The sequence below is a fragment of the Hippocampus comes genome, unplaced genomic scaffold (genome assembly GCF_001891065.2).
Source record: "Hippocampus comes isolate QL1 unplaced genomic scaffold, H_comes_QL1_v1.1 scaffold590, whole genome shotgun sequence".
Lineage (NCBI taxonomy): Eukaryota > Metazoa > Chordata > Actinopteri > Syngnathiformes > Syngnathidae > Hippocampus > Hippocampus comes.
In genome coordinates, this window is record NW_017806273.1 from 136,358 (window position 1) to 161,604 (window position 25,247).

The 25,247-nt window shown below is 45.4% G+C and overlaps 1 protein-coding gene and 1 long non-coding RNA gene across 8 annotated transcripts in view; one reads left to right on the forward strand and one right to left on the reverse strand.

Moving 5' to 3' along the window:
- frya (furry homolog a (Drosophila)) overlaps positions 1–21,394 on the reverse strand; it is a 39,319-nt gene extending 17,925 nt beyond the window's left edge. For 3 of the 7 annotated variants that reach the window (XM_019857559.1, XM_019857560.1, XM_019857558.1), the window contains exons 1-32: positions 21,037–21,386; positions 13,916–14,115; positions 12,714–12,767; positions 11,262–11,401; positions 11,108–11,198; positions 10,684–10,763; positions 10,523–10,603; positions 9,716–9,884; positions 9,355–9,447; positions 9,128–9,226; positions 8,788–8,889; positions 8,587–8,690; positions 8,079–8,187; positions 7,911–7,997; positions 7,662–7,833; positions 7,238–7,370; positions 6,810–6,917; positions 6,464–6,719; positions 6,098–6,280; positions 5,938–6,024; positions 5,413–5,672; positions 4,635–4,827; positions 4,115–4,242; positions 3,816–3,873; positions 3,389–3,480; positions 3,139–3,311; positions 2,355–2,515; positions 1,796–1,906; positions 1,545–1,699; positions 1,236–1,335; positions 977–1,148; positions 296–555 (exon numbers count right to left, since the gene is read on the reverse strand). In XM_019857559.1, the coding sequence (XP_019713118.1) occupies positions 296–555; positions 977–1,148; positions 1,236–1,335; positions 1,545–1,699; positions 1,796–1,906; positions 2,355–2,515; positions 3,139–3,311; positions 3,389–3,480; positions 3,816–3,873; positions 4,115–4,242; positions 4,635–4,827; positions 5,413–5,672; positions 5,938–6,024; positions 6,098–6,280; positions 6,464–6,719; positions 6,810–6,917; positions 7,238–7,370; positions 7,662–7,833; positions 7,911–7,997; positions 8,079–8,187; positions 8,587–8,690; positions 8,788–8,889; positions 9,128–9,226; positions 9,355–9,447; positions 9,716–9,884; positions 10,523–10,603; positions 10,684–10,763; positions 11,108–11,198; positions 11,262–11,401; positions 12,714–12,767; positions 13,916–14,115; positions 21,037–21,325 (4,500 nt within the window). In that variant the 5' untranslated portion in view covers positions 21,326–21,386. Of the gene's footprint in view, positions 1–295; positions 556–976; positions 1,149–1,235; positions 1,336–1,544; positions 1,700–1,795; positions 1,907–2,354; positions 2,516–3,138; positions 3,312–3,388; positions 3,481–3,815; positions 3,874–4,114; positions 4,243–4,634; positions 4,828–5,412; positions 5,673–5,937; positions 6,025–6,097; positions 6,281–6,463; positions 6,720–6,809; positions 6,918–7,237; positions 7,371–7,661; positions 7,834–7,910; positions 7,998–8,078; positions 8,188–8,586; positions 8,691–8,787; positions 8,890–9,127; positions 9,227–9,354; positions 9,448–9,715; positions 9,885–10,522; positions 10,604–10,683; positions 10,764–11,107; positions 11,199–11,261; positions 11,402–12,713; positions 12,768–13,915; positions 14,116–15,245; positions 16,134–18,852; positions 19,144–21,036 lie in introns of those variants that run through there. The other 4 variants (XR_002166545.1, XM_019857563.1, XM_019857561.1 and 1 more) reach the window with 4 other exon arrangements.
- Positions 11,716–13,996, forward strand: LOC109507848 (uncharacterized). Its single transcript, XR_002166546.1, has 3 exons — positions 11,716–12,074; positions 13,407–13,775; positions 13,919–13,996. It is a non-coding gene; the product is annotated as an uncharacterized LOC109507848 (long non-coding RNA).
- Positions 21,395–25,247: the final 3,853 nt, after the last annotated feature.

The window sequence follows — 25,247 nt, forward strand, 5'->3', positions numbered from 1 at the left end:
CTTCTCAGTATGGAATTCAAGGGAAACAAAAGGAGAAAAGCAGGGCTCTAAAATTTAACCCTGTGGAACCCCATATCTGTAGCTTCTTTTCACCACCCTACACTTACCCACTTCCATTATCTAAATACCTTTATTTATTTAACGATCTAGTACCTGACCTTACTGTCCTTTTACCTACATTTATCCGATTTTTTTTAATACTTTATTGGAGATTTTCATGCATTGCGTTTGGGTCTGGAATGTATCACCCGCAATAAATGGGGAGTTTGTTATGACCGCCGCAAGATGAATTTACCTTGGCGGTCATGTACATGAGGTTGTTGAGCACCAGGGACGTGGCTTGCTGGGAGCCCCAGCCGGTTCCCCTCAGAATCTGCTGGGGGGAGGCAGAGGTGCGCCCCCTTGTAGAGGAGTCGTCGGAGGAGGAAGACGGCGTGAAGGCCGGGAGCAGCAGGCCGCTATCTACCAGCTCTATGTTGCTGAGCCAGGGTAGGAGATAAGTCAGCATGATCTGTCTCCCGTTGGGGTGGGTGCTGGGGAACCTCTGGCTAACCTCTGGAGCACACATAAATAAATCCTCAGAGGAACATCACACTCCTATCCGAGTAAGCTGCATGCGGCGCAAGGCTGGGCAAAATGTACTCAACAAGGGCCACCTTTGATACTTCAAATCAAACAAATGGACCAGGTCATAAATAGATGAGGCAACAAAAAGAGAAATTATGCACAATAACACAACATATACAATAAGAAAATAAATGAATAAATCGGGTTTTTTTTACATTACTCAACAAATATTACATTATGTTCTTGATAATGTTAGAACAGCTCTGTGGACTCTATGTTACTTGCGGGTCATACTTTGCCTACCCCTGGTTCAATAAAGAGGACAGTTCTGCAAGTATTACAGCGGTTCATTATTTGTAGCAAACAAACACAAACAAGACATGCATCCAAACAAGACTTTCTACACCACCTGAAAAAAGCGGGAGCGTGAGTTCAGGATACATCCTGGCCAACTGGCTGGAGAGCTGAGGGAGCGAGATGCTGTAGAGAGGCGGCAACCCAGCGTGAGTGCCGTAAAGGATGCCGTTAGGCTTCTGCCCAGCCATCTTCTTGGAGTCCACAAACAGCCTGGCCTCGAGAATCTACTCCAAAACAGGAGAACGGGAAGAGTGTACTCGTCACACCAATGCTCAACTAAGGACTTGTGAGGAGGCGTGTCTTTATCTCACCTGCATCAGTTGCATAGAAATTTCATAAATCTCTCTGCTGGCATCGGATGCCTTGAAGAGGACCAGATTGAGCAGCGTCACTATATCGCTTGGGTAGTTTCTGCAAGTCACAACAAAGAAAAAGTGGACATTTAAGGGTCATCCCCCCCAACTCCACAATTCAAAACTATTGTCAGATGTCTCCGTAAATGCTTTTGTCAAAATACCCCAACAATGAAGAATTTTCAAGTAGTCACCAATAATAATAATAATAATAATAATAATAACAATAACACTGTCATTATTATTCATCAGATGATTTCTTTGTACCTGCGGCCGCACACCATCGCAATAGCCTTGAAGCAACCTGAGGCGAGCCGGTAGGAGCCCGTGTAGCAGCGATCCACGGCCCAGTTGAACAGGTTGACTTGGTCGGCGTTGAGCTCCAAGAGCAGGATGACCACTTCACATCCCAGCTGGTGGACCTGAGTCGAGAGGAGAGCCTCAGCAAAAAAAAAAAAAAAAAAAAAAAAGAACTGTGTCTCAAATGAAGCGTCCACATGAAAGTAAACATTGCATACCCGCTGGTCCTGCCAGGCTAGGATGTTGTCCAGCCACTTGTAGAGGTAGCCATCCGGAGAGAGGCCCACGTTGTCAAAGACCGGGCCGCAGCACAACACGGCAGACATGGCCTGCAAGAATGCAGAGTAATAGGCGTACTCACGCTCATCCATCCATTTTCTGTAGCGCTCAATGTAGACCACAATAGTGGGAACTCGAGCCTCGTCAAGCTGGCTTTGGGTTTGGGAAGCGTGGTACGCGCTTGTTTGGCAAGCAATTGCAATAAAGCAAACTGGCATTTATATCAACAAACAACATTCACGCTCACATTTTTGTAACAAGATGCAGTGTTTATACTTTAACTCTGTTCGGAAAATAAATGAAAATGTACTACACATCAGTTAAACGGAATTGCACATGAATTAAATATTTATACGCAGAGTGTTTGTATTGATTGCACCATTCATTCAACATGTGAAGGTGCATCAGCGACTATAGCTCTCCTTGCCCACATGCGAGTGCATTCCATACCATTCCATGTTGGTAGTGTACTAACAAGGAGACGGAAAGGCCCCTTACCTTTAAGGCGCAATACTGGTAGCGCGTGATCTGGTGAGTCCTGTCACTGTAGCGGTCCAAGGGGGTGAACATGATGCTAAAGGGCCCCGCCCACTGACTGAAGAGGATGAAAAGATGATGTCGGAGGCTCTGCTGCGGAAACAGGAAGCGCCTGTGGTGCACTGAGGAGGGGAAACCAGACAGGCTCTTATTTGTCGTCTCAATTAATTAGCAGAAAGTCAGCAGACTGTTTAAGCCTCCTAAACACTCAAGCGCCAAAATTGAATTTTCTCATTAAGCATCCAGTAACATATGATGCTTGTGTCCTGAAGAACCTCAATTTGCGCAACTCTTCCAATCAATATCTTACCGTATGTCGGATAACCAGGGTTTGGAAGTAAGGTCGATTTTTTTTTCTGTTGTCCTCATCAGCGAACTTAACAATTAGCCCGTTCACAATGTTAGCAAAGATATTATTTCTGCATGAGCCAACATCAACGAGCCTTGTTCTTCTCAGTATGAGCACCATCCAAGTGAACAAAACTCTTTCTAGAGCACTTTTTGGCCATTTGAATAGGGGGTGAGATTCTTTATATCCACTGTACGGTAAAAAAAAAAAAAAAGTTTACCTTTGCACATTTCATAGTCTGTACTGTTTTACTTTTACTCAAGTACTGAAGCTGAATCAGTGCTTCCACTTTTATGGGCTTTTTTCTTGTCAGTGTCTGTACTTTTACTTTAGTACAGAGTGTGAGGACTTCTGCCACCATCACCCAAAGCAGACAAAGAAAATGTTTGCAACTACCTGGCACACACTGAATGAGGTTGGCCACCATGGCGCTGAAGTGAATTCGAATGTCCCTGAGGATCTCCGCGTCTCTGTCGTTCTCGGCTTCCAGGAGCATCCGCGTCAGATCCACGTACTCCAGGAAGAGGGCACCCAGGGCGAGAGTGTCACGCTCCAGAGCCCCGGTTGTACTGCGTGAAAAAAGTTAATAAAACTAAAAAAACAATAAAAAATGGGTTTGCTGCTCGTTGTTGTGAGGGGAACCGACCTGTCACTGATTACACCCGCATCTGCCAGCAGCTCGAAAATGCGCAGCAGTTGAAGTCGCAGAAGGTCCCGGCGTTCACGCCGCTTCTTATTCTGTAGAAATTATCCAGCAGCACCTTCACTGAATTCTCTCAATTCAAGTCCAAGTTTAAAAAAACATACTTTTATTATCATGCTTATGATTGAGCTCTTAGAAAGCATTTTCAAACTTAAAAAAAAAAACTTCTTCTTGCACCGTATTACTTTTAGTAATTTTAGTTTGCTTAATTGATGTGCTCTGTTTTAAATGTTTTTAAAGCACAATTGAGCGGGAATGTGCCATACACAGTGACTAAAGCTCTCTTGCCTTGCCTTGTCTCCATTTAACAACTTAGTAGTCTGTATAGTTGTGCTTGTCGTTTGCTCTAATGGAAATCAAACCAACCAACCTCAGGTCTCCTTTCCAGTGCTTCCTTCATGAGCGGATGCAGTTCCTCCACAAGTTCCCTGAGGTCAGACAGACAACATCGGTCGTCGTGTCAGTCAAAAAGCTACTACAAAGAATTCTCTAACTGCATTCAACCTAAAAAAAATGTTTTATTCGAAAGCATTTGAGATGCATGACCATAATCCTCTGCTTCGCCCAAATGAATGCAGGTCAGTCCACTTTAATGACATCAGGCTCTGACTTCCAGCTCACCGCACCCCTGTTGCTGAACAGAGGGGGCTGAACGAGGCTACCAAATACCTGAAGACGAGGGAGTTAGTGCGGCCAAAGCCCAGAACCAAAGCCTCAGTCAGCTCCACGCTCTCCGACCTCATGAGGGGGACCAACTGCTTCAGGAGCCAAGCCACGGACGGGCAGCCTGGGACCACCTGAGACATAAACGTATTATCACAGAAAATCGGAGGCTTTTATTAAGAACAAATGTATTGAATCAGGATCACTCCATTGCCTTCGAGGCATTTTATCTCCCAAAAGTTGACATTTTCCATTGAACTTCACAGACATTGCATGAAGACAACTCGGGAGGATAAGCAGCTCGGATAGTGAATGGATAGATGGAAATAAGACAAGCAAAAGCAAAGCGAAGCACCAAGAAGGTTTCATTTTGTTGCGGCCATCCTAATGTGAATAACTGAAATATGCTTTTTCTATAAGTGAAGAGGGGAAAAATATTTTTAATCGAAGCACCAAGAAGGTTTCATTTTGTTGCGGCCATGTAATTGATCCCGCCACATTCGATCAGTCAAGTCACATCTCTGACCTTGTTGTCGCAGCTGGCGGCGCTGTCGGGCGTGGCCGCGGCGATCTCGGGTGTGGTTGCTCTCAGGTGACCCGCACTCATGATGCTGGGCTTGGCCACCCCGAAGCAAAGGATCAAATAGTTCCTCCACAGAGTCACGTAGTTGTCGGCGCTGCTCGAGGTGCTGCTGGTCTTCTTCGCATTCGCCGGGTGACTGGAAATTCACAAGGTTATTTAGAACACGCGAGTTTGGTATCAGATAGCATGTGTTGCACATTGTCCATGAAGTTCATGTATTGTGTTTTGTATTACGGGGTTTTAATGAAAACAAATAGCACTGTATTGTATAAAAACTTTGTAAAATACAAAATAGAGAAATAAACTGGTTTTATAAACTTTAATACAGCCAGCAGCAAACTGCAACAAGTATTTCATGGGGATTTTTTTAAGTAAAAAAAGGTGTTAAATTGCTGCATATTAAAACATTTTTAAAATATGAAACTGTAAAATATTTGAATGTATGAATGCAGGACTAAAAAATAATTGGAAGAATTCAAGGTTGAATGGGTTGTGAAATAGCACACTATATTTTCGAAATGACTATTTTTTTAAGATGTAAAAATTTGTCACAAATTTGGAGAATCAAAAAACAATTTTTAAAATTAAAAAAATATTTTTGAAAACTGCAATATAGAGACTTTTTAAATTCGGTTCATTTTGTTATATTTGTATGCATGCATATGTTGTTATTTGATATTGTCTATTCCTGTGTAAATAAAGCCGATTAATTAACTCTCACTTGGGGTCGACCAATGGCATGAGCATCTGCAGCCGAGCGAAGGCGTAGGGCCACGCGTAGCCGAGGGCGGTGGGGCAATGCTTGGGCAGGTAGTCTTGTCGCAGCAGGCTGTACATGCACAGCACCCACGGGTCTTTCACCGACTGCGCCAGGATCCACACGTGCGATGGGCTGCGGATGTCGTAGTGGCTGTTGCCCAGCCGGGCGTTCCACTCGGCGAGCCACTGGAGGTCCACGTGGGGGCCGGCGGATGTGCCGTCCTGGAAAATGGCACATTTACGTAAAGCTTCGCATACGACTCAGTCAAGGTAAAAATGCTGACTTGAATTAAATGTGAAATCATGGTCAAAAACAATGAGAAGTGGAAATCACTATTCAAATTAAAAGAAGAAGGGTTTGTTTTCGAATGAGGATCGTTACCTATTGTGATATTAAGTTACAAATGACAGAAGTTTTATAGCCCTCTAAGTTCTCAGTGGCTCATTTGAGGCTCTGATGGAATTTTGCAAGACTCATACAACTTACTGTGTCAGAGACGGCCACGCTGACGAAGCTGTCCACGATCACAGGGCTGAGCTGGTCCATGACCTCGATCATTGGCTTATCGTCATCCTGCAGAAGACAACGTGGGACTCTGAACTCAACAGCGCAGCACGTTCCGTCACCTTGCCGCCTGCGATCTTACCTCCGACTGCCCGACCGCAGCAAAGAGGCTGCGGATCTCCTTGAGCACGGCGACGGCGAGCCTTCGAGTGCTGAGCCGGCAGGAGCAGAGCAGCATGAGGGCCAGGCCCTCTATGGCATGCAAGACGGCGGCGTGGGGGCCTCGCTCAGCCGCCGTCTTCACGCCGGAGCTTGTCTGCAGCAGCTTACGGATGACAAAAAACAAGGATTCAGAGATTGCGGCGACCAGATGAAAACATGCATTTCCAGTTCCAAGCGAGTCTGAGGGAACTGTGGCAAAAATCAACCGAGTTGAGTCCCTACTAAGTGTCAAGCAAGTCAAGTCCTTACTTGGGTTAAGCAAATGATCCATCAAGTATTTAAGCACCTCGGCAGTGTGTATCCTAGCCACGTGGTAGCTCTTCCCCGCCACCGCTGCCGTCAGTTTCCACTGGGTGAGGAGCTGCAGCAGTAGCTTGAGCGACCCGTCTAACAGCCCCTGGTGGGAGTCATGGACCTCACGTAGCACAAAGCCGGCGAACCCGAACAGCACCTCTTCCCGCCAGTCCAAGAAGTCCACCAGCAGACTTTGCAAAGAGTTCTGAGCGATGAGTCGGAGCTCGTCGTCCATGTGGATCGTCAGTCTAATGGACAAGGAAAACACATTTTTACAACGGAATCGTGAGGGGGGGGAAAAATGTAGCATCCTTTTTGCCAACTGTTCATCATCTCACCGGGAGAGCAGGTCGACGAGCTCCGTCTTTGACATCCCGTCGGGCATCATGCGAGGAATGGCTGCCACGCACGTCCTGAACAAGTCAATCTTGGGCTTCCTTTCACCCCTGCCACACATTTTGCGTACATATTAAACATACTGGTTTTGAGGCAAGTGTCATAAATCCATTTATCATTTGCTCTTTTTATTTTCAACTTGAAATCGACAATCCAAAAATGAAAAAGTGTAAATTATTATTATTATTTTTTAATCTAACACCCACACACATTTTTTTTTCCAGATAAAAATCTTAGGGTTAGATCCAAAATATGGAAAAATGGGCCACAGGACTGAATTTGATTCAGGGCTCATATTGTGACCTGGGAGTTTGGTGGAAAGAACAAATGACACATCGTGGTTGAGTTCTGTCATCTTGAGCATACGTACGTGATCATGTCCTCGGGCTCTTTGTTCAACATCTGAGCGTTGGTCATCATCATGCAGCGTCCCACCTCCTTGTCCAGGTGTCTTAGGATGTTGTCAATAGCCTTACGCACGTGGTAGTAATACTGGGACATCCCTGGAGGGGAGGAAATACATTGACTTACCAATATAACTCAGTCCATGACCATACACAAAATGTCAGCATTCGAATGAATTGAAATGCCACGAATCTGTTCCTGAAAAAACATTTTTTGTTCATATTTTTTTAAGAAAGAAAACAGCACCGGAAAGTATTATGCCACAAAAAAAAAAAAAAAAAACACAAACAGTCATGATATAGTAAAAACAATATGGAAAGAAATAAACAGTTTTTCTATCATTGTTATATTTTGAAGGGAATTCATGTCCACGGTGTCACTCCGTTTACCGATGACTTTGGCCTCCTCGTCCGTTAGCGTTTTGCTCAGGTAGGTCTTCTTTACTCGCAGCGTGTTCCCCGAGGGTAAAGTGCAGCCGGTGTTGGGCATCGGCGGCTCGCCGTCCTTCTGCTGAAGTCTGTCCGCCACCACCAGGAAAGCTCTCAGACCGATATTCATTCTCTGCACAGATAGGACACTTGGTTTACAGTCAGGTTGAATGCAGTTTTCCGTGATGCTTATTTCCAGTGTGTTGGTACCTCCGGATTAAGACTGAAGGCTTTTGCAGGTTTCCCCACACACAGGAGGTCAAAAATAATGTCTTTCATCGCAAAATCAAGTCTTTCCTGCCATGAAATCAGAGGAAAGAAGATAGGGCTAACAGTAGACCAACAGGAAGTGTTACCGTGAGGCAGCTTTGTGCTCACCTGTGCAATAAACTGGATGATTTTGACAAAGATGTTGAGAGGCATGTCTCTCGGCACCACACTGCGAGAGCCTTTGGGGAAAAGCGTCGTTACAATGGTGTTGAGGCGGCTGTGGACAAAATACAAGAGAAAATCGCGAATGCTGTAATTCACAACAACAATAAACCACAAACGATGCTAAAAAAAAGCTAGTTTTCCTTTTTTCCTTTTTTTTTTTTTTTAAGCACAGGTGTGAATGCTTGCTCGCTATTTTAATTCAATAATGCTCAGTTTGGATAGGAAAATAGCCAGATAAACAGATACAAATAAGGGTACCGGTAACTGACAAAAGCAAAGTAACTCGTTTCTGCATTTACAAATATAATGCATGGTTTTGAAACAAAGAACGAATGAAGGAAAGAGTAAGTTGGGAAGTTGGAGGAGATGGGGGGGGGGGCAGCTCGGTGCGCACTGCGTCAAGTGCACGTAGTGTACTGTACGTATTTGGACAGAGCGTGAGGATGCCCACCCTTGCGTTGCAATGTTACTCTCGCACTTGATCCTGATCATGTAGACCCACAGCAGGCGATACAGAGACTCCAGCGCCACGCGAGCCAGCTTGAGGTCTCGACTCTGCAACGCAATCACACCCCGAGTGGAGAATTACACCGTGGCATTCTGCCAACGTAGTGGGGACGGACGGTCTCTAATCTGAATGACATCACATTACCTTGAGATTTGAGAGGCAGTTGTTGAGGAAGACGTGCCATCTGTTGAGGAAGAACTGCTTCTGGCTGACGCACAGCAGGCAAGTCACGAGCGGGTAAAACGCCTGTCGTGGGGGCAAGGGGGATGAATCAAATCATGTCGGAAAATGAAGTGAATGAGCCCTGACATCTCGTTTCACCAACAGACACAGAATTGGTGGAACAAGTCTACCACAAAAGGAGCACAGGCAAACATCGTCCCGTTATATTGCACAAGTGTGATGAAATCCAGTCGACGGAGATATGTAGCGCAGCGGTGAAATGAAAGATGCCAGTGAGCTTGTTTTGCAGCTGTTCACTAACCAGCGAATGCTTCTTTCTGGCCGACAGGTCGAGCGTTGTGTCATACAAGCTGTCCACAAAGTTCCTCAGGCAGGGAACGTTCACCTCATTCTTCACCGCCTGCGACAAGGACAGTCGCATAAGCACAAGACTTCGTCTTAAGAGTGTTTTTTTTGTTTTCCCCACGGGAGAATCTCCGTTTGATAAACTTGACAATATCTGTATGGCAAAGCGCCAAAGTAGCTTACTGCCGCAACAGGAATCAAAATTTCAACAAAGAGCCCAGCCAAGGCGTGCTTAATGTCTTTGTCCTTAACCTCCAGGAAGTATTGGGCGCATTCCTGCAAAGAACACATTTACACAAGCGGTAAACAGATTTTATCTTTTTTTTTTTTTTTTTTTTTTTAGATGACATCTGAGCCTAGCTTCCAAACACTATAGAATCTTTTTTTTTTTTAATGTTAGCAAATTCACAAACCCAGCCCTGTGTGAAAAGTCCTCTCTGACTATTTGAATTTTGCATCTTTTCCCAATCTGTCTTTCTTCTTCTGAGCTCGGATTTGCTCTCGACAGCCCGCAAGCGCGACATCCGCCAAATGTTTCGATTACCTGCATGAACTGAAATGAAGCTTCGAAATCCTCAACAGGATACATCTTAATTCGAAAGAACTTGACTCCCATGATGAGGCTAATGGTACTCTTCACTACATATGGACTCTGCTCTTTCTGCCTGAGCTCCTTCAGCTCCGTCATGAACTTCTTCTTCACGGCAGGAAACCTGAGGACGATCAACACAACCACATGTCCTACGTGAGACGCGTCACCCCGTCAGAGAAATCAGCACTTCCTGAGTGTCATAAAAGCATGGCACCATTCCAGGGAGACTCGAGATTCTATTTCAAGACGCATGCCTCCTCAAACTATCACCCCTGCCCCCTCCTCCCCCTCCAAACTGTAGACAGTGAGTCTGCACTGTAAAGATGAGCTCCCGGTTGAGCGCCTGATCCCTCTCAAATTGAGCCAGAGATGGGATTCTTCGGGCGGACTATTTATAGTTGCTAATTCATCACAAGGGTTCATATGAGCACCACTCTTGGTGACTGCCCGTGCGCTTGTGAGAAAATTCGGCATCTTGTCTTTGTGAGCATAAACTGTGTGAAACAACATTTCATTCATGGCCGTGTAGGGTTAATAAAACGCTCTTGAGCGCCTCCACCCTGGTTCTATTTTCAGATCTTTGTTCCGCAACAACAGCAACTGGACACACATCAATTTCCAGCCCTAGTTTGGTACGACGGTGTAAAATGTCCAAAAATGAGAGGTCCCAAAACATGTTCCACTCTCCTGAACTGGAGACACCGCGGCACAGCGAGAGAATTCCTCAGCACCGAATACCATAAGAGTGCATGTACTCACTTGGACTGAGCCAGTACGCCAATGACCTCGGCGTAAAGGTCTGCTGCAGTGTGCATGTTGCCAGTGTTCGGACCGTGATATCTGTCAAAGAAAGAAAAGAAAAGGGGGTCACGCAAAAGTGGTCAAGAAACGCTCGTGGAAAAGTCAAAGCAAAACTTTACCCTTCTTTGTATCTAAAGTGCTGAAAGGCTGAGTTGATGACCTCGTTGACCGAGCTGTCGGGTACGGGGTGCAGCGGCATCTGGAGAATCATCGGGAGACACAACAGAATACAACGGAGACAAATAAGGAACATCATTGAGACAGGGCGTATATTCTCTTGCTAAACTAAGCACTATTATCTTTAAAAGTAAACTTGGGCTGATCCTGGCCCAAGCTTAATAAGTTAGCATTTTTAGCACTGGTACCCGGATTTTTTTTTTTAAACATATATGTTGCTCCCCTAACGATGGTGACTGCGTCATCCAGTACTGTTAACCAGTTTGCTCGATATAGCAAAAAAATGGTTTTGCCCATACAAGGTGAAATGCTAATGTTGACACTGTTTTGAGAGTTGACTGTGCTTTAACATGGAAAGGAAGTCACCTGCTTCAGCACTTCTATGAGCGCAAGGGAGAAGATGAAGTCGATCGCCAAATCCCTCCTTTCAAGTAAATAATCCCGCTGCTGCTCATCACTGTAACAGACACACAGGCAATGTCAGCATCGAGCCGAGTGTTTTGCCGTCTCTCGATCTCACGTTTTGGACTTGGTGTTGGCTCTGGGCCGGTACTCGTGCAGCTCCTCCTCCAGGCCGACTTGCCGTTTGTACCAGTCAAACAGAGTGCGCAGGATGGAGGGCAGGCAGTACTCGGCCAAGGAGCTCATGGTGCTCATCAACTGCAACACCAAGCAAGACGCGTACGCCCATCAGAGATTACAATCAGTGAGCGCCTTCCTGACTTCAATGGATGACAAACTTGCAGCAGAAGAACATGAGAAGGACTCTGTTATTTACAGCGCTGCGCAAACAGTCGCACTCCGCCACTTGCTTGGTTGTTTTAATGGCGTGAAATCACAGGAGACGCTAGTCATACAAAAGCCATTTGAGCAAAACTTTGCAGGATGGCGTCCGCTGCGGACAGCAGCTGTGAGCCAAAATGTTCACACAGTAGAGTAACACAAATTTGTTTTCATGTGAAAGTGATGATTCGTGAATGAGGGGTTGAGTGTTTTGGTTCCAAGTAAAGGGCCAGGTTGTCACGGCTAAGAAGGGAGTCAAGGTGCCCGTAAGCCGCCTGCGTCAACTGTAGGAGGGCGGGGGTGAGGGAAAGGAAGGAACGGGCGCGTTCAGAGCACACAGGAAGGGAGGAGAGTCTGGCGGGCGGAGGGGTGCGGCTATACAAGCGAGGCCTTCATTGCGCACGAGGCCTGGAGAAGAATCCGGGCTCTGTGCGCAGACCGCTCCAATGTGCTTCATGCAGCAGCACAAACGCGACGCTGTGGGCCGCCGTGAAAGGAGGCTCTCTGCGCAGGCACACGGACACACGTCGGACCTGCGCCAAGGCTCAAGGTAAACATGCCTTGCCCTCCGCTGGCTCATAAACAGCATTTGTTGGGACGTGTGCCAACGAGCCTTTTTCAGGTATCATCCCAAATGCAGTTGGCGCTCACACACACAGTAGGGACTGAACCCTTCCTGGAACAAATGCCCAACTAACAACATTTGTCATTTAAACCCCAACAACAGTTTTATGCGGCCCACAAAATCAAATCATGTCAAGTCAGCACACAACTTCCACAAGAAAGTCTGTGCCGCTCATGCTAATCTGCGGTGTCGCCGCGGCAGCTCTGCTTATCTTTTGCCTTTGACGTGAAAGGGTTGCCCTGCTGTGGCTTGAAAAGTGTGCCTCTAAAACCAAGACCAGCTGCTGTCATGGGCGGAGAAACAAAGCATTAAGGGCGCTTTGTAAATAAGATGAATGGTGATATCACAATTTGGGGAGTATTCAGAAGGGCTCACTCACAGACACAATTTCGCAAAATAGTGACTTGATTGTTTGATTTCCCACTTGAAGGTTGGGGATGCACCCGAGACCCTACTCTTTGTACACGAGTCATTAAAAAGACGATTTTCCTTCGTATATCCCGTATGAAGGAATGGACGAAATGATGACAAACCAACATTCAAGTATTGAACCTTTATGCTCACTTGGTCAAACTGAAGATCTTCCCCCCGCTGAAGAGACTTTGACAAGGGCTTTTCCTGCAAAAAAAAAAAAAAAGTTGTTATTCTCTCAAACTGGAGTTTCACCCATTCCACATTTCTGATCTTAATCCGAGTGATGAGAGCGAGCTCAATCAGGGAGGCAGCAGTATGAAAGCTGCCACCGATATGAAAGATGCGTCGTTAATGGCTCCTCGCATTATGAAAGTCCTCCATCATGAGATGCGATGACAGCTTTCATGAGGGATTAATGCCGCCTAATGAGTTTCGCACCACTGGCGCATGCACATCCTCTTCATTAATAAATGGGAGGCTGGATTGACAAAGAAGAAAATTTGTCATTCAATCACTTTGTCAACAAGCTTAATAATCAATGCAAAACTGTGCAACTCAAGAAAAAAAAAATAAAGCAAGTCAGGTGGCAAAAATGAGAAAATGAATTTGCAACTGCATTTCTCAACATGCTGTACGTTGCACTAGAGGCACGCAGGCTGCCTCTTGTGGTACACAAAAGAATCACCGAATTGAAAGTTCAAACCGTGCATCATGTTAATGTGGCTTTAACTTTTTTTGTTTTTAATCTTTAATTTGCTTATTGGGTATAATGAGTAATAGCTTTAAAATGCAACCTAAAATCAATGTGACAGAACAAAACTGACAGTTTTTGTCTCAACGCAGGCTGCCTGCACTACCTTCAATGGCCCATCAGCAAATTGAGACCTATCACAGCTTCATGGCACACCCCAATTACAGCTGTCTGACAACGCAACTGGTCATAAAACCTCAAGACCCAACACGCAGATAAAACACAACTTTCCAGGTTAAAGACGGCAGTCGACAGATCAAAACAAAACTACGCAGTCTCCCTTGGGAGGAAAAAGACAAAGAGGGAGACGTCCCGGAAGGCAGCATGCTGACACGGACGACTAGCGCACCTCCCAGTGCTCATTAACAAACAGCTCCCTGCAGACTATACAGGACAAGGTGACTCATTGCTTTCCTTAAATGACATTTGTGCACGCCACATGGATACTTGAACATGACAATGTACATGTGACCACGTTGTTGCGGAGTGCACGGTATTTGTTTTTTAAACCCGTTTATGCTGACATTTTGTGTGTTTTTTTCTGCTACTGTATTTGTGTCTTGATTTTGTCTCATATTTTCGAAACAGTCTGATGACTCACCAGTGGCTCCGCCATGATGACGCGGATCTTGTGCTCCGACATGGTGGCGAAGGCGGCGAAGAGGCTCTTCAGGACGTACTCACCAGGCTTGCTCTCCGGGTCCACGCTGATGGGCATGGCGACCGGCGGGCCCTTCTCCCCCTGAGGACTGCAGACCGGAGGGAGGGGCGGCTTGTTGTAGCCATTGCCCACGGGCGAGGCTGCGGGAACAACACATGAAGAATGAAGAAAATGGTCGAAGACGCGGTCACATTATGCGCATTTTGAACATTGAATTCAGTGATTCTTTCACGCACCACTAGAGGGAGCCCGCATACTGCCAGCGCACTTTGACAATCACTGATTACAGTCAGCAAAACTTCGCAGTTTAGTGTCCGTCTGTCAACGTGTTTCACAAACTGAAGACACCCAATTTAAAAATAGGAGGTAAAACTGGCATTGTGGGCGAATTTTTTCCAAGGGGCACGAATGAGTCAGGCGATTCATTCGTTGCAAAAATAATACTCATCAGTGATAAGAAGCGGGCTTATAACTAATGAGAGTTCAGTGCGCCAGAAAGGAGGTTTTCCCCAAACATGGACATGAAAATTCCCGCCGTGATGAACAAACCTGACAGACGCTGACCAAAGGGCAGCGACTTTGGATTTGCGACGGGCAGCAGCTGCTGTTTTCATTTCCAAGCAAAGATGTCAGTGATGTGCGAGGGCAGCCAAAGATCTCATGAATGCGACCAACCGCATCGTGTCATGATGACGACCGCCGCGTTTGATTACGTCCCAAAAAAGTACACAAGAGGTAAGCTTCTTATCACGAAATGTCAGAAAACTGTGATCATCACCAAAATTTATGTGGGCATTTCTACTTATGCCCACTTCAACCTCTGCAAATCGCCCCAGTGTTTTCGTTCCGTGTTTTCCTCCTTCCAAGTTTCTATCTTCTAATATTTGCTGCGGTTAAAGTGGGCAAAAGTAGAAATGTCAACATACATTTGGGTGGCGACTGATCACAGCTCTATGACATATTAAGCGATGTTCAGCTTTTTTATGTTGTTTTAAAATGCCCTAATTTAAAAAACTTGAATTTAGATGAATGTGCGTGCTGGTCCGTCACTAATCTATGCTAATGCTGCACTTTAGTCACGATTGTCAAAAAAATATTTGGATGACGAAAACCGGTTTAACTTCTCATAAATACCCATTCAGTTTCCCGGAATCTTGCAACCCTACTGCAGCGTAAACGTGGCCGAGTTCTCCAGGTCTTGCCGGGACATGTGTGTGCCATGTCGCTTTTCAAGGAATGAGCAGCATGCGCGACCTCTCTCAGCACCTACCAAGGCCCTTGATGAAGCTGATGACGCTGGCTTTACTCCAGCACATGGCTGTTGCGTCCATGGTGGGGAAGCCAGATGCCGTATCAGGGCTCGTGTCCCCCCCCACTCCCCAAATTCTCCCCTATGGAAACCCGCCGACGTCCATATCCTGCGTGTCAGCTGGCCGCGTCCTCCCGGGGAATAGTTTCCATGGTGGGTGTGCGGAAACGGGCGCAGACTAAGACGAGAGACCACACAAAACTCGTCTGTCTCTCTCCTTCCCTGAGGTCCGTGTTTGGCTTCCCCCTCTCGTCTTGTGACCAGCCTGTGCCGCCTTCCAGGAGTGAAGGTCAAGTGGGAATTTTTAGCCCGGGAAAAGTGTGGTGATGCTACGGGCGCGTAGCTGTGTGGCTATAATTAGCCCCACAGAGGAGGGGGGGCTGGGGGGGGGGGAGAGATTGCGACGTGTGTGGGCACTAGACTGACATGACAGTCACACCATCAGACATCAAGATGGAAGGTGCAATTGTATGGGAGGCCGTTTGTGTCTCAGGCATGTGACTGGCAAATAAGGGGGTTAGCAGGGACATGACATCAGCGACATCGTGCTGAAAACAAACCGAGCGTGGTACACTCCCCTGAGGACCGCGCAATGAAGCAAACAAGTGGCTTCCCCTCACACATAATCTATAATAACTTCATTTAGGTTGCAATAGAGAGACCGGAAGGTTACAGAAAGGCATTTATCCGTGGATTCACGGTATTCTGACATTTTATAAAAAAATAACCTGGGAAGTGACGGATCATTTTGTTTTCCGTTTTTAGCGATGCAAACAACATCCCAACAAATTGGTTGACTAGCATCCTACGATGGATTTTGTTCAATTTCAAGCATGCCACTGGATACTTTCTTCCTGTTTGTTTTGTTTACTGTTGCCCATTTAGAGGCTTAATCAATCGCATGATGTATTTTTTTTTCTCACAGTTATTAAAAGCGATGGGTAGTCAATGGATTTTAACGATGCAGATTCAATTATCAATACTAATAATCGATTTGATTCTTGATTGATTCTCTTACTGATCCTCACTGGGTGAGGGAATGGAAGATCGCCATTTTGTATATCGTATGATATGACACATTTTGCTGCCAGGAAAGTTTCAACAGTTTTCGGCTATTTTGATGCTGCTGAATCCCCGCATTCATGTCCACAACGGAATTAGCAGCCATTCATAGGGAGTGGGTCAGCACCTTTTAACTAGACCGGCATGTCCAGGGTTGACGCAGACCTGGAAGGGGAGCTGATGCATTCTCGTCACACAAACAGCCACTAGACTATAAATAAACACACTCGAGTAGAACTCAAGGCTAGTAAACACTTGCGCGTCGTGTTAGGTAATCAGCAGGAACACCCTGCCCGTAGCTTTATGATGTCAAGTTTTTACGCCAGAGGGACTGAAATGAATACATAAATAAATAATATATCGACACCACCTTTGTTAACACACAAGGCTCACTGACTCGTGTTCCATAACGAAATGGAAAATGAATAAAATCAATAAAAAGGGTGCATTCAGTGTTTAAATTCTGACGACATGACATCATCTTCATAACAAACTAAAGAGTGAATCGCTCTTTGAGAATCTGTGGTGACATTTATGTCAGTCAAGTCACAGTTGGATGCCTGACAAGAGCTAGTGTCGCTATTTGTGTTGACACAATGTGACTTTTTTTTTTAAAACCAATTCAAGCAATGGGATCATTTCAATCAAAAAAAAGAAAAAATCACGAGACAAGCAGTAGCTGATCTCCTCCCCGCGTGGCCCCAATGGAAGAATTCAGCTGGGTTGCAGGTGAAGCTCCACTAATCCTATTAGTGCGTCCTCCCGCTTACTAAGAGCGCTTTAGACCATGTGAGAACTCTGCACACTGCGCTTAACAACAGCAGCAGCAGCAGTGCATATGAGTTGGGATGCTGACTCATTGCGTATACTCTTGTATCAACATCGGATAGCGACTGAGACTGGATTGAAAACTGCAGGGCCAAGTCTCCAACTGCAATTGAATGCCTACGTTCACAGAACACAAACAACCATGATTGAAACACTGTCATACCATTGAAATACCCTCACACAACTGAACCCCCCCGCCCCTGGTAAATTGGCAAAAGCACTGAGGATCCAGGTGAGGAAAAACAAAATCGGTGGGAGCGATCCACAGCACATCGAGTGGATGGCGCCGCAATGTGCACAGCCCCCCAGTCCCCTCAACACATCTGTGAGTAAGGATGCTCAAGGCTTGAAATATTTTGTTGTTTCTTCCAGAGCAGTTTGGCAGATCCGTGACTTTTTGTGGCGATTCCAGACATTTCTGAATTTGCCTGCTGTTCAAAGATGAATACGCTCCGATTTAACGCGGCTTCCGTCAGATGTCTGTGAAAAGTGGACTCGTATCAACCAAGTGCCTACTTAATTGCTTGTGTTGAACGCGCTAGCTAGGTTAGCTTAGCAATTAGCAAGGCTTGGAGCTTATTCATCGACGACGGCAATGGTTCCGGTCTTGGAAGTGGTCAATACGGTCAATACATTTACCAGATCGGTATGTGCGACCTCAGATTTTTTTTTCAGTTTGCACCATTGTGAAATTAGGCTGTCTGGTCACACAAATTGGGTGCACTCTTGAGCCCTGATGAGGACACATGCCAAACTTTAGCTTTACTCCACTGGCTGGTGTGGACAATTATTTTCCTTATTTAACGATAGACACACCTATAATGGATGTAGCATAAATATGTCATCACTAGCTGTAAAAAACAAAACAAAAAACAAACAAAACACAAAAAACAGCGGTGCAGCAATGACCGGCTGAATTATTGCATATAATCAGAGAGGACAAGTCATGATAATGACTCAGTGCACGATGGACAACTTCTCGGAGGAAGATGCGTTACTCAGGCAATGCTGTTGCTAAGAGACGGTCAAATAGAAGTTCCACTGGATGTAGCTATGTAAAGAAAACAAATGAACACAGTTGTCAAACTGAAGGCCCGCAGGCCACGTGCAGCCCTCTGTGTCATATACATGGCCAGCCATTTAAAAAAAAAAAAACATTTATTGAACACGATGAGGACAGTAAAAAACAAGCTCCCTCATATCAAACTGACACAGTAGCTGCTGTCAGCCACAGCTCACGGCCAGACACAAAATGCCACCACAGCAGGCGCCGCCTATTAAACGCACAGATCTAATACGGACAATGGATGAGGCATTTTCGATATTTTCTCATTCGGTACATTTGCAATGTGTTGTAAATGTTTTTAGGTTGAAGTAGAATGGGTACAACTAATTTGACAATGTTTTTATGGTGGTGCATTTTATCGCAGGTTGATCTGGAAAGTATCGCCGGTGAAAATTTGTATTTTTTTTTTAACTGCATAGTGCCGTTACTGTTGCATTTGTCTGCATCCTTCATGACCTTAAAAGACGAGCCATGATGCCCTTTTCTAAAAAGAGAAGATTTAAAGAGTTTGGTTTGGAATGACATTCGCGCAAATTCCTCGCAAAGTCAAGCCTAAGTGAAAACAAGTTTGAGACCTCTGTTAAATCGAAAAGAGATCAAGCCGCTACTCACAGCCGCTCCATGACTTGAGCAGAGATTTGATGCTGATCTCAAAGAAGCCCGAGTCCTGCTGGCTGGCCATGATCGGCCGGCTTGCCTCGGAGGCGGCGTCGCCGTCAGCCCTTCCCGCGGCCTCAGAGGCGACAAGCCGGCAAGTCTGGGGTCCTCCGACGTCCTCCCACTTGCGCGCTTTCTCCCCGCTCCCCCACTAGCCTCCACTGACGCTCGGCATCGCGCCGTGGACAGTGAGAGGCGGGCGGTGGGCGGGAGTGCGAGTTCCCTTTCAATCACTGCGTGTGGAGGCCGGCAGTGCAGGGAGCAATCCTCTTAGCCGGCGCGCAGTTAATAATAACTTCTGTTTGTCTGCCTCATGATGATGATGATGATGATAACAGTAATGATGATGAGTGCGTTACACCAGCCCATCTCTCATCTGTCGTCGATGGAGAACAACTATAAGCACAAGCGGGAACATCTGTGAAAGCGGTGGGAAGACTGCATTCAAGTGATCAGCAGAGCCTGCAACAACACTGCAATGTATGAAGTGCAAAATGTTTGGAATGTAAATCAGACAAATGGCTTGAAGGAAGGGCCGCTTTTACCCGCTTATGCAATTTTATGTTGAATAAGGCAACATGGAAATATGGGTGCGGTGCCCTTGGACAAAAATGCTCGATTAAGTTCTGCTGAAATTTGGGATTTATGGCCCCCAAAAAGCCCCCCCCCTCATATTTTCCCAGCATTCCCTGCCAGCTACATCGTTTCCTCGCAGGGGCTTAGCTCATGTAGTTACTCGACTGCAGACGACGACCACGGCCAACTTATTTGGAGACATAAAAGACGTCAACCGCGACAAATGACACTGTCAGGATGTAAAAATGAAAAGTGCCCTGGGAGCAGTCCGTTCATCTTATATGCTCCTCAACATTAACTACCAAGAGTCTGAATTATTTCATGGATGCCAAAAAGATCAAGTACACGGACGTGGAGCCTTTTCCAATTGAACAAAAATCGAATTGAGATTGTAGAACTTGAGCAACAAAGTGCGCTCATTTCCCTGCAGATGATCACATCTCCTCCACAGTTGCTGTCACAAGGAAGTTGACATGTTTGATTGGCTCTTGCGGGCCACATAAAATGATGTGATGTGCCATGTCAAAGAGAAACCAATATTTGGGGAATGACAGGTCATTAATACTCATATACTGTAGTTCCTAGTCAACACAAGTGCATATGCAGTCAGTGATGAGATCATCCACACTCTGCTGCATAATCCCCACAACTGACGCCATCAAAACACTTGTCCACTATTACATAATGTACTTGATGGTGAGGAGCCGTCACTAACCGCACCCCCCAGCCCACAATCCCCACTCCCCCGTATAAGAGCAGAAGAAAAATGGCTGGGCCACATTAAGACGTTATTAAGAGCATTAACAGGCGCTGGTGATGGTGAGGAATGCCAGCTATGTGTGGACTGTCTCTGCGCTAGCCCCCCCTCCCACCCCCACCCATGGCCCCCAGGGGCCCCTTCGCATCTTGGGACTTTCGCTCCTTTCATACTGGACGGGTCATTCCACAATGTGGGTTTATTTTCTCTGAGAAGCTCTGTTACAAAATATTTTTTGGCCATGTAGCGCGAGAGAAACAAGCAGCAATTAGCAAATGGTGAAGATTTATTTAAGAAGAAAAAACAGCTCAAGGCGAGCATCAAACTAAGCAGCAAACAGAGAATCGCACCTCAAATATTGAAATAGAACAGGATACGCAGATCAGATAATGGATGGATGGGTGGAACTACATAAAGGAGCTTTCAGTAGCTTAATGCTAACACAAGTCGGAACAACACTGGTACGCGGGCTAACAATTACCATCTACAGTATATGGTGTGGGGTGATCCTTTCAGTGGCAGACGTCTGAACACAAACAGTGGGGCAACACACATAGAAAGATAATACTCGCAGGAATGTATTGTTTATCCTCTGCAAAGAATGACTATAATAGACTGGATTGCTCGTATTCCTCATTAAAAAAACCCACACATATGAAATGATATGGGTAAGCAGCTGTTTTTCCAAAATGATTTCAAGTATGGTTTGTTTCTCAAAAACGTGGTCTCAATTCTGACATGACCCCAGAGTTGCCAAACAGACTCAACAAGTGCGCCATTTCCAAATGACTATGGACTGAACCTACTTTCAAGGATGGTGGGCCTCTTCTTGTGCCGCATCTTTTTAAACTTCCCTCTAAAGTCCCGCGGCGGGAAAGCATCCAAATTGGCAAGGCGCCCCGAGACCACCTCATCCTGCGGGCACGCTGTCCCCGTTCCCGTCCCTCTCTGGGCCTCCGAGCTCATGTTGGCAGGCGGCGAGCCCCGGGTCACTTCCATCATTCTTCCATGTGAGGAGGATACGTTCCCTTCGTCTTCTTCTTTCCTTGCCCCCCTCTCTCTTCCTGCTTGCCGCCTCTGTCTCTGCCTGCTCATGTGTGCTAACCTCACCACTTGTCAGGGCAGTTGAGCAAGTTAGTCCCCCCCCACAAAAAAAGTCATGAATCGGACAGGTATTAAATTACTTGGACAGCCCCTTCTCTCTTTGGGGCCAAAAGGCGAGAAGTCAAGACTATAAAAAAAAAAAAAAAAGAGAGGGAGGGACTGAGAAAGGGAGCAACATCCCCGCCTAGTGTGTGCGACTGTGAGTGTGAGTGTGTGTGCGACTGTGAGTGTGTGTGTGTGTGTGTGTGTGTGTGGGTGTGTGTTTGTGCGAGTGCCCACCAGGCATTGCTGAATACATATCCTGTATTTGTCTTGCGCTATTTGACGGGTGGAAATGGTGCACACCCTCGCCGCAAACGAGATGCAAAATGAGTGGTGAGATGAATTCGAGGCCTTGCTGGACTGAAAATGGAAGAAGCAATAAGTACTCAAACATTGATTAGTACCAAGAATTTATCATGCATAAGATATGATAAATTCATTAAAAATAGATGCGTCACAAGAAAAAGTAAATACAAACTATACCACGGGTACCACCACTACTCACTGTAAAAAAAAAAAAAAACAACAAAAAAAAAAGCCTTCTTGCAGCCAGCATCAACCACTTTTTTTCTTCTCATGACCTACATTGGCAATACAAATAGCCTGTGTGTGCATCTGTGTGTGCGTGTGTGTGTGTGTGTGTGTGTGTGTATGTGTGTGTGTGTGTGTGTGTGTGTGTGTGTGTGTGTGTGTGTGTGTGTGTGTGTGTGAGTGTGTGTCCCAACGTTTGTGTGAAGGCGTATTCCTGTTTCCACAGTGACACCTTGGAGCAAGTGGCTTTTCCACTACACTCCTCAAGTGCGTTTGTTTTTTTGTTTTTTTTCTCACAAAAATTATTGCGTGCCAAAATTGTCATTTGATTGTGGAATGAGCAACAGGCCAAAAAAACAGTGTTCGTGGTATCTGTTTGCACACCTGCAACTAGCGACTTGCACGTGAAAGCCATTTGAGCGTGGCCTACTTTTTAGCGTCCTTCATGGCACGTCTAAAAATCATATCAGAGGTGTCTTTTTTTGTTTGTTTGGGGGGAGGGGGGGGGTTCAGACAAGAGTGTGTGCATAGTGACGCGTGCAGACTTTTGGTTTCAGGAAAAGTCCAGGCTATCATGAAAAAAAAAAAATGCAATGATGCACAGGAACAAAGAAAAGCAACTAATTGAATTAAAAATCTAATTGTAATCACTAATCACCTCAACCAAGAAATATCAGTAAAACTGATGCTTTGTGTATTTATTTATATTTTTTTAAAGAGGAAAAGCCATCAGGACAGAAGCTACCTTGTGCCAGAAAAGAAGCGTGCAGAAAATGTACAGTAACATGCCCCCTCTAGCGGTCAATGCATGTATGACAACAATGCCACAAGTAGGTTGAACATTTTCACAGTGAAAGATTGAAGTCACTGCAAAATGAGACGATTCTCAAATTTTGCTTTGAGTAAAATTAACATCTCTCTTATATTCTTCAAACTACTGACAACATAACTCTCGCTCATAACCAAGTTCCCCAATAAACGAGCATTTCATCCCACATTTCTATATATGGAGTGGGACGGACTAGGGAGCGAGACCAGCAGGTTATCGTTACCATAGCGAGACACTTTTGGATGTGCACATGAATAATTAACGGACATCAGGCCGACTGACAACTACAACCACTTGAGCTGCATCGCTTGGGAGGAAATAGGGGGCAAAAAAAAGCCCACGTGGGTCACCCACTTGTGGCCTGGCAAGGTTCTGCACACAAAAGGAACAATCAGCAGCCCACCTGTTCCCACCTGTCAATTCTCATTCTCAACAACTTACGAGGTTGCGGAGAGGCCCCGCTGAGATGAAAAATACACAGACACCTCATTATGTCCTCCTCGTGTTTTATCTATTGATGTTTTTATTTATTTTTCTTCGGAAGGAGGGGGGCGAAGGGGGATACCATGCCTTTAATGGTCGCAACGAAAAAAGATGAACAAAGTAACAGTTGATCTTGGCGATGAAGAAGCAATGGGATACGGTTTTTTGTTATCACTGTTCATCACGGTAACTGACAAAAGTTCAGCACAAATGAGCCTCAAAGAACCATGAGAAGTGCACAACCAAAAGCTAATTAATACGCTTTACCTCCTGTATGGCAAAAAGATGGGAGGCAAGGAAGCAATACGACGCACACAAAAGAAGAAAAGTACCTCGAGATGCAGTCGATGATGTCATTTTTTTTCCAGCCTTGATGTGGCACCTTGAGAGTCCCCAGCAAGGAGGTCTTGTTCTGGTCCACTTTGGGTCTCCATTGGTCCAGTTGGTGGCGTTCAGGTTCCGCCCCCTCGTTCGTCAGCAGGCTCAGGTTCTCCTGAATAATGAACAACATCAACAACATGGAGGAGGTGGTGCTGCCTCAAGGTGCATGAAGGTGTTTGGATTTGCGGTCACTGTTCCGTCACCAAATGAGCCAAGTGATAACACTACAGAACAATATTTGCCAAACTTTCCACACCAAGTCCCACCTTGAAAAAATCCTTCTCTCTCTAAGCACCACCAAAATAATCAACGATAAAATGCAGTAACATAGGAAGCCCAAGTACTTCTCAAAAATGGGTGAGACTTAAAAAAAAAAAAAAAAAATCACAAAGTCGACACAAATTGCCTATGAAGTGGCAACCCAAAATAATAACGGGGTCACACACTGACAGTAACACGTGCTTATGTGCAAGGAACAAGTCTCAGCGGAGTCACTGGCCTGTAGTACGGTCGCAACACTGCTACAAACTACTCTACAGTCCAAGTGGACATCATGACATCAACAGCGATTAAATTAAGGGTGCATTTTTTTGCCAGGTATATCTAATAAAATGGCAGATGAAAAAAAAATGTGCCAGCGCGAACTCCCAATCAATAAATAAAACAGGAAAATAAATCCAGCAGATGGTGCCACAGGACCAACTTCGCGAAAAGTGAATGCGATTGGCAAAACGAGGTGAAATGCAAAGATTTTAGATTCCAAAGAAGACTTGGGTTTTGGAGTTTTTCTTTGCCTTCCTGAGGTTCAAGATCAGGGGATGTCGTTAATATTTGTCAACTGTGGCCATGTGATGCCCTTTGAGACTTTGTGATTAAGGGTTATGTAATTAAATTTGACTTGAGAGTGGCAACATATGACTTGCCAAATATTGCAAGAAATAAAGATGTTTTAGTTTTATTTTGGTTTTGGAAAATCAAGTGTGCAGACAGAGGATTTTAATAAAATCCTGCTTGGCAGCGTCTCCTCTCAACAAGTCAGTGTTTTAGCAACGAGAGTGAACGCTGAGTTGATTTAAGATGATAGCATGCCCACGAGCTCCATCCAGACCACTGCCAAATTGCTTTGCCAACTGTGCGCACGCATGCGCACGCACACGCACACGCACACGCACACACACACACACACACACACACACACACACACACACAAACGTGTGACAACAGTGATGGCGAGTGACGGGGCAGCAGGTGCACCATCGTGCAAACCCAAAGAGGAGATCTTGCAACTAAATTATGCAATAAGACTCCAGTCACTCGTATAGAAACATACACACGGGAATATTTTGTTTCTGTCCCCACCGTCAAACAACAAATAATCCAGACACAAAATACAGAAGTACAATGAAGAAGAACTTGTGTCAATGATAGTCCAGAGACAAAAAATTAAGCATGGCGGGAGTAAAAGTGATTGCACCAACTAGCCCTTTTTCTTTTGTAGCTCGCCTTTGACGACCAACAATTGAGATTCATTATCAAAATAAGGAAATCAGCTTTTCTGGTCTGATTTTGTTGCCGCCTTCCTTTTGCCATTTCGAATAGTTGTACTTCTTCCAACCCTGTAAGTCGACCTTTTGAAACCATGTAAGG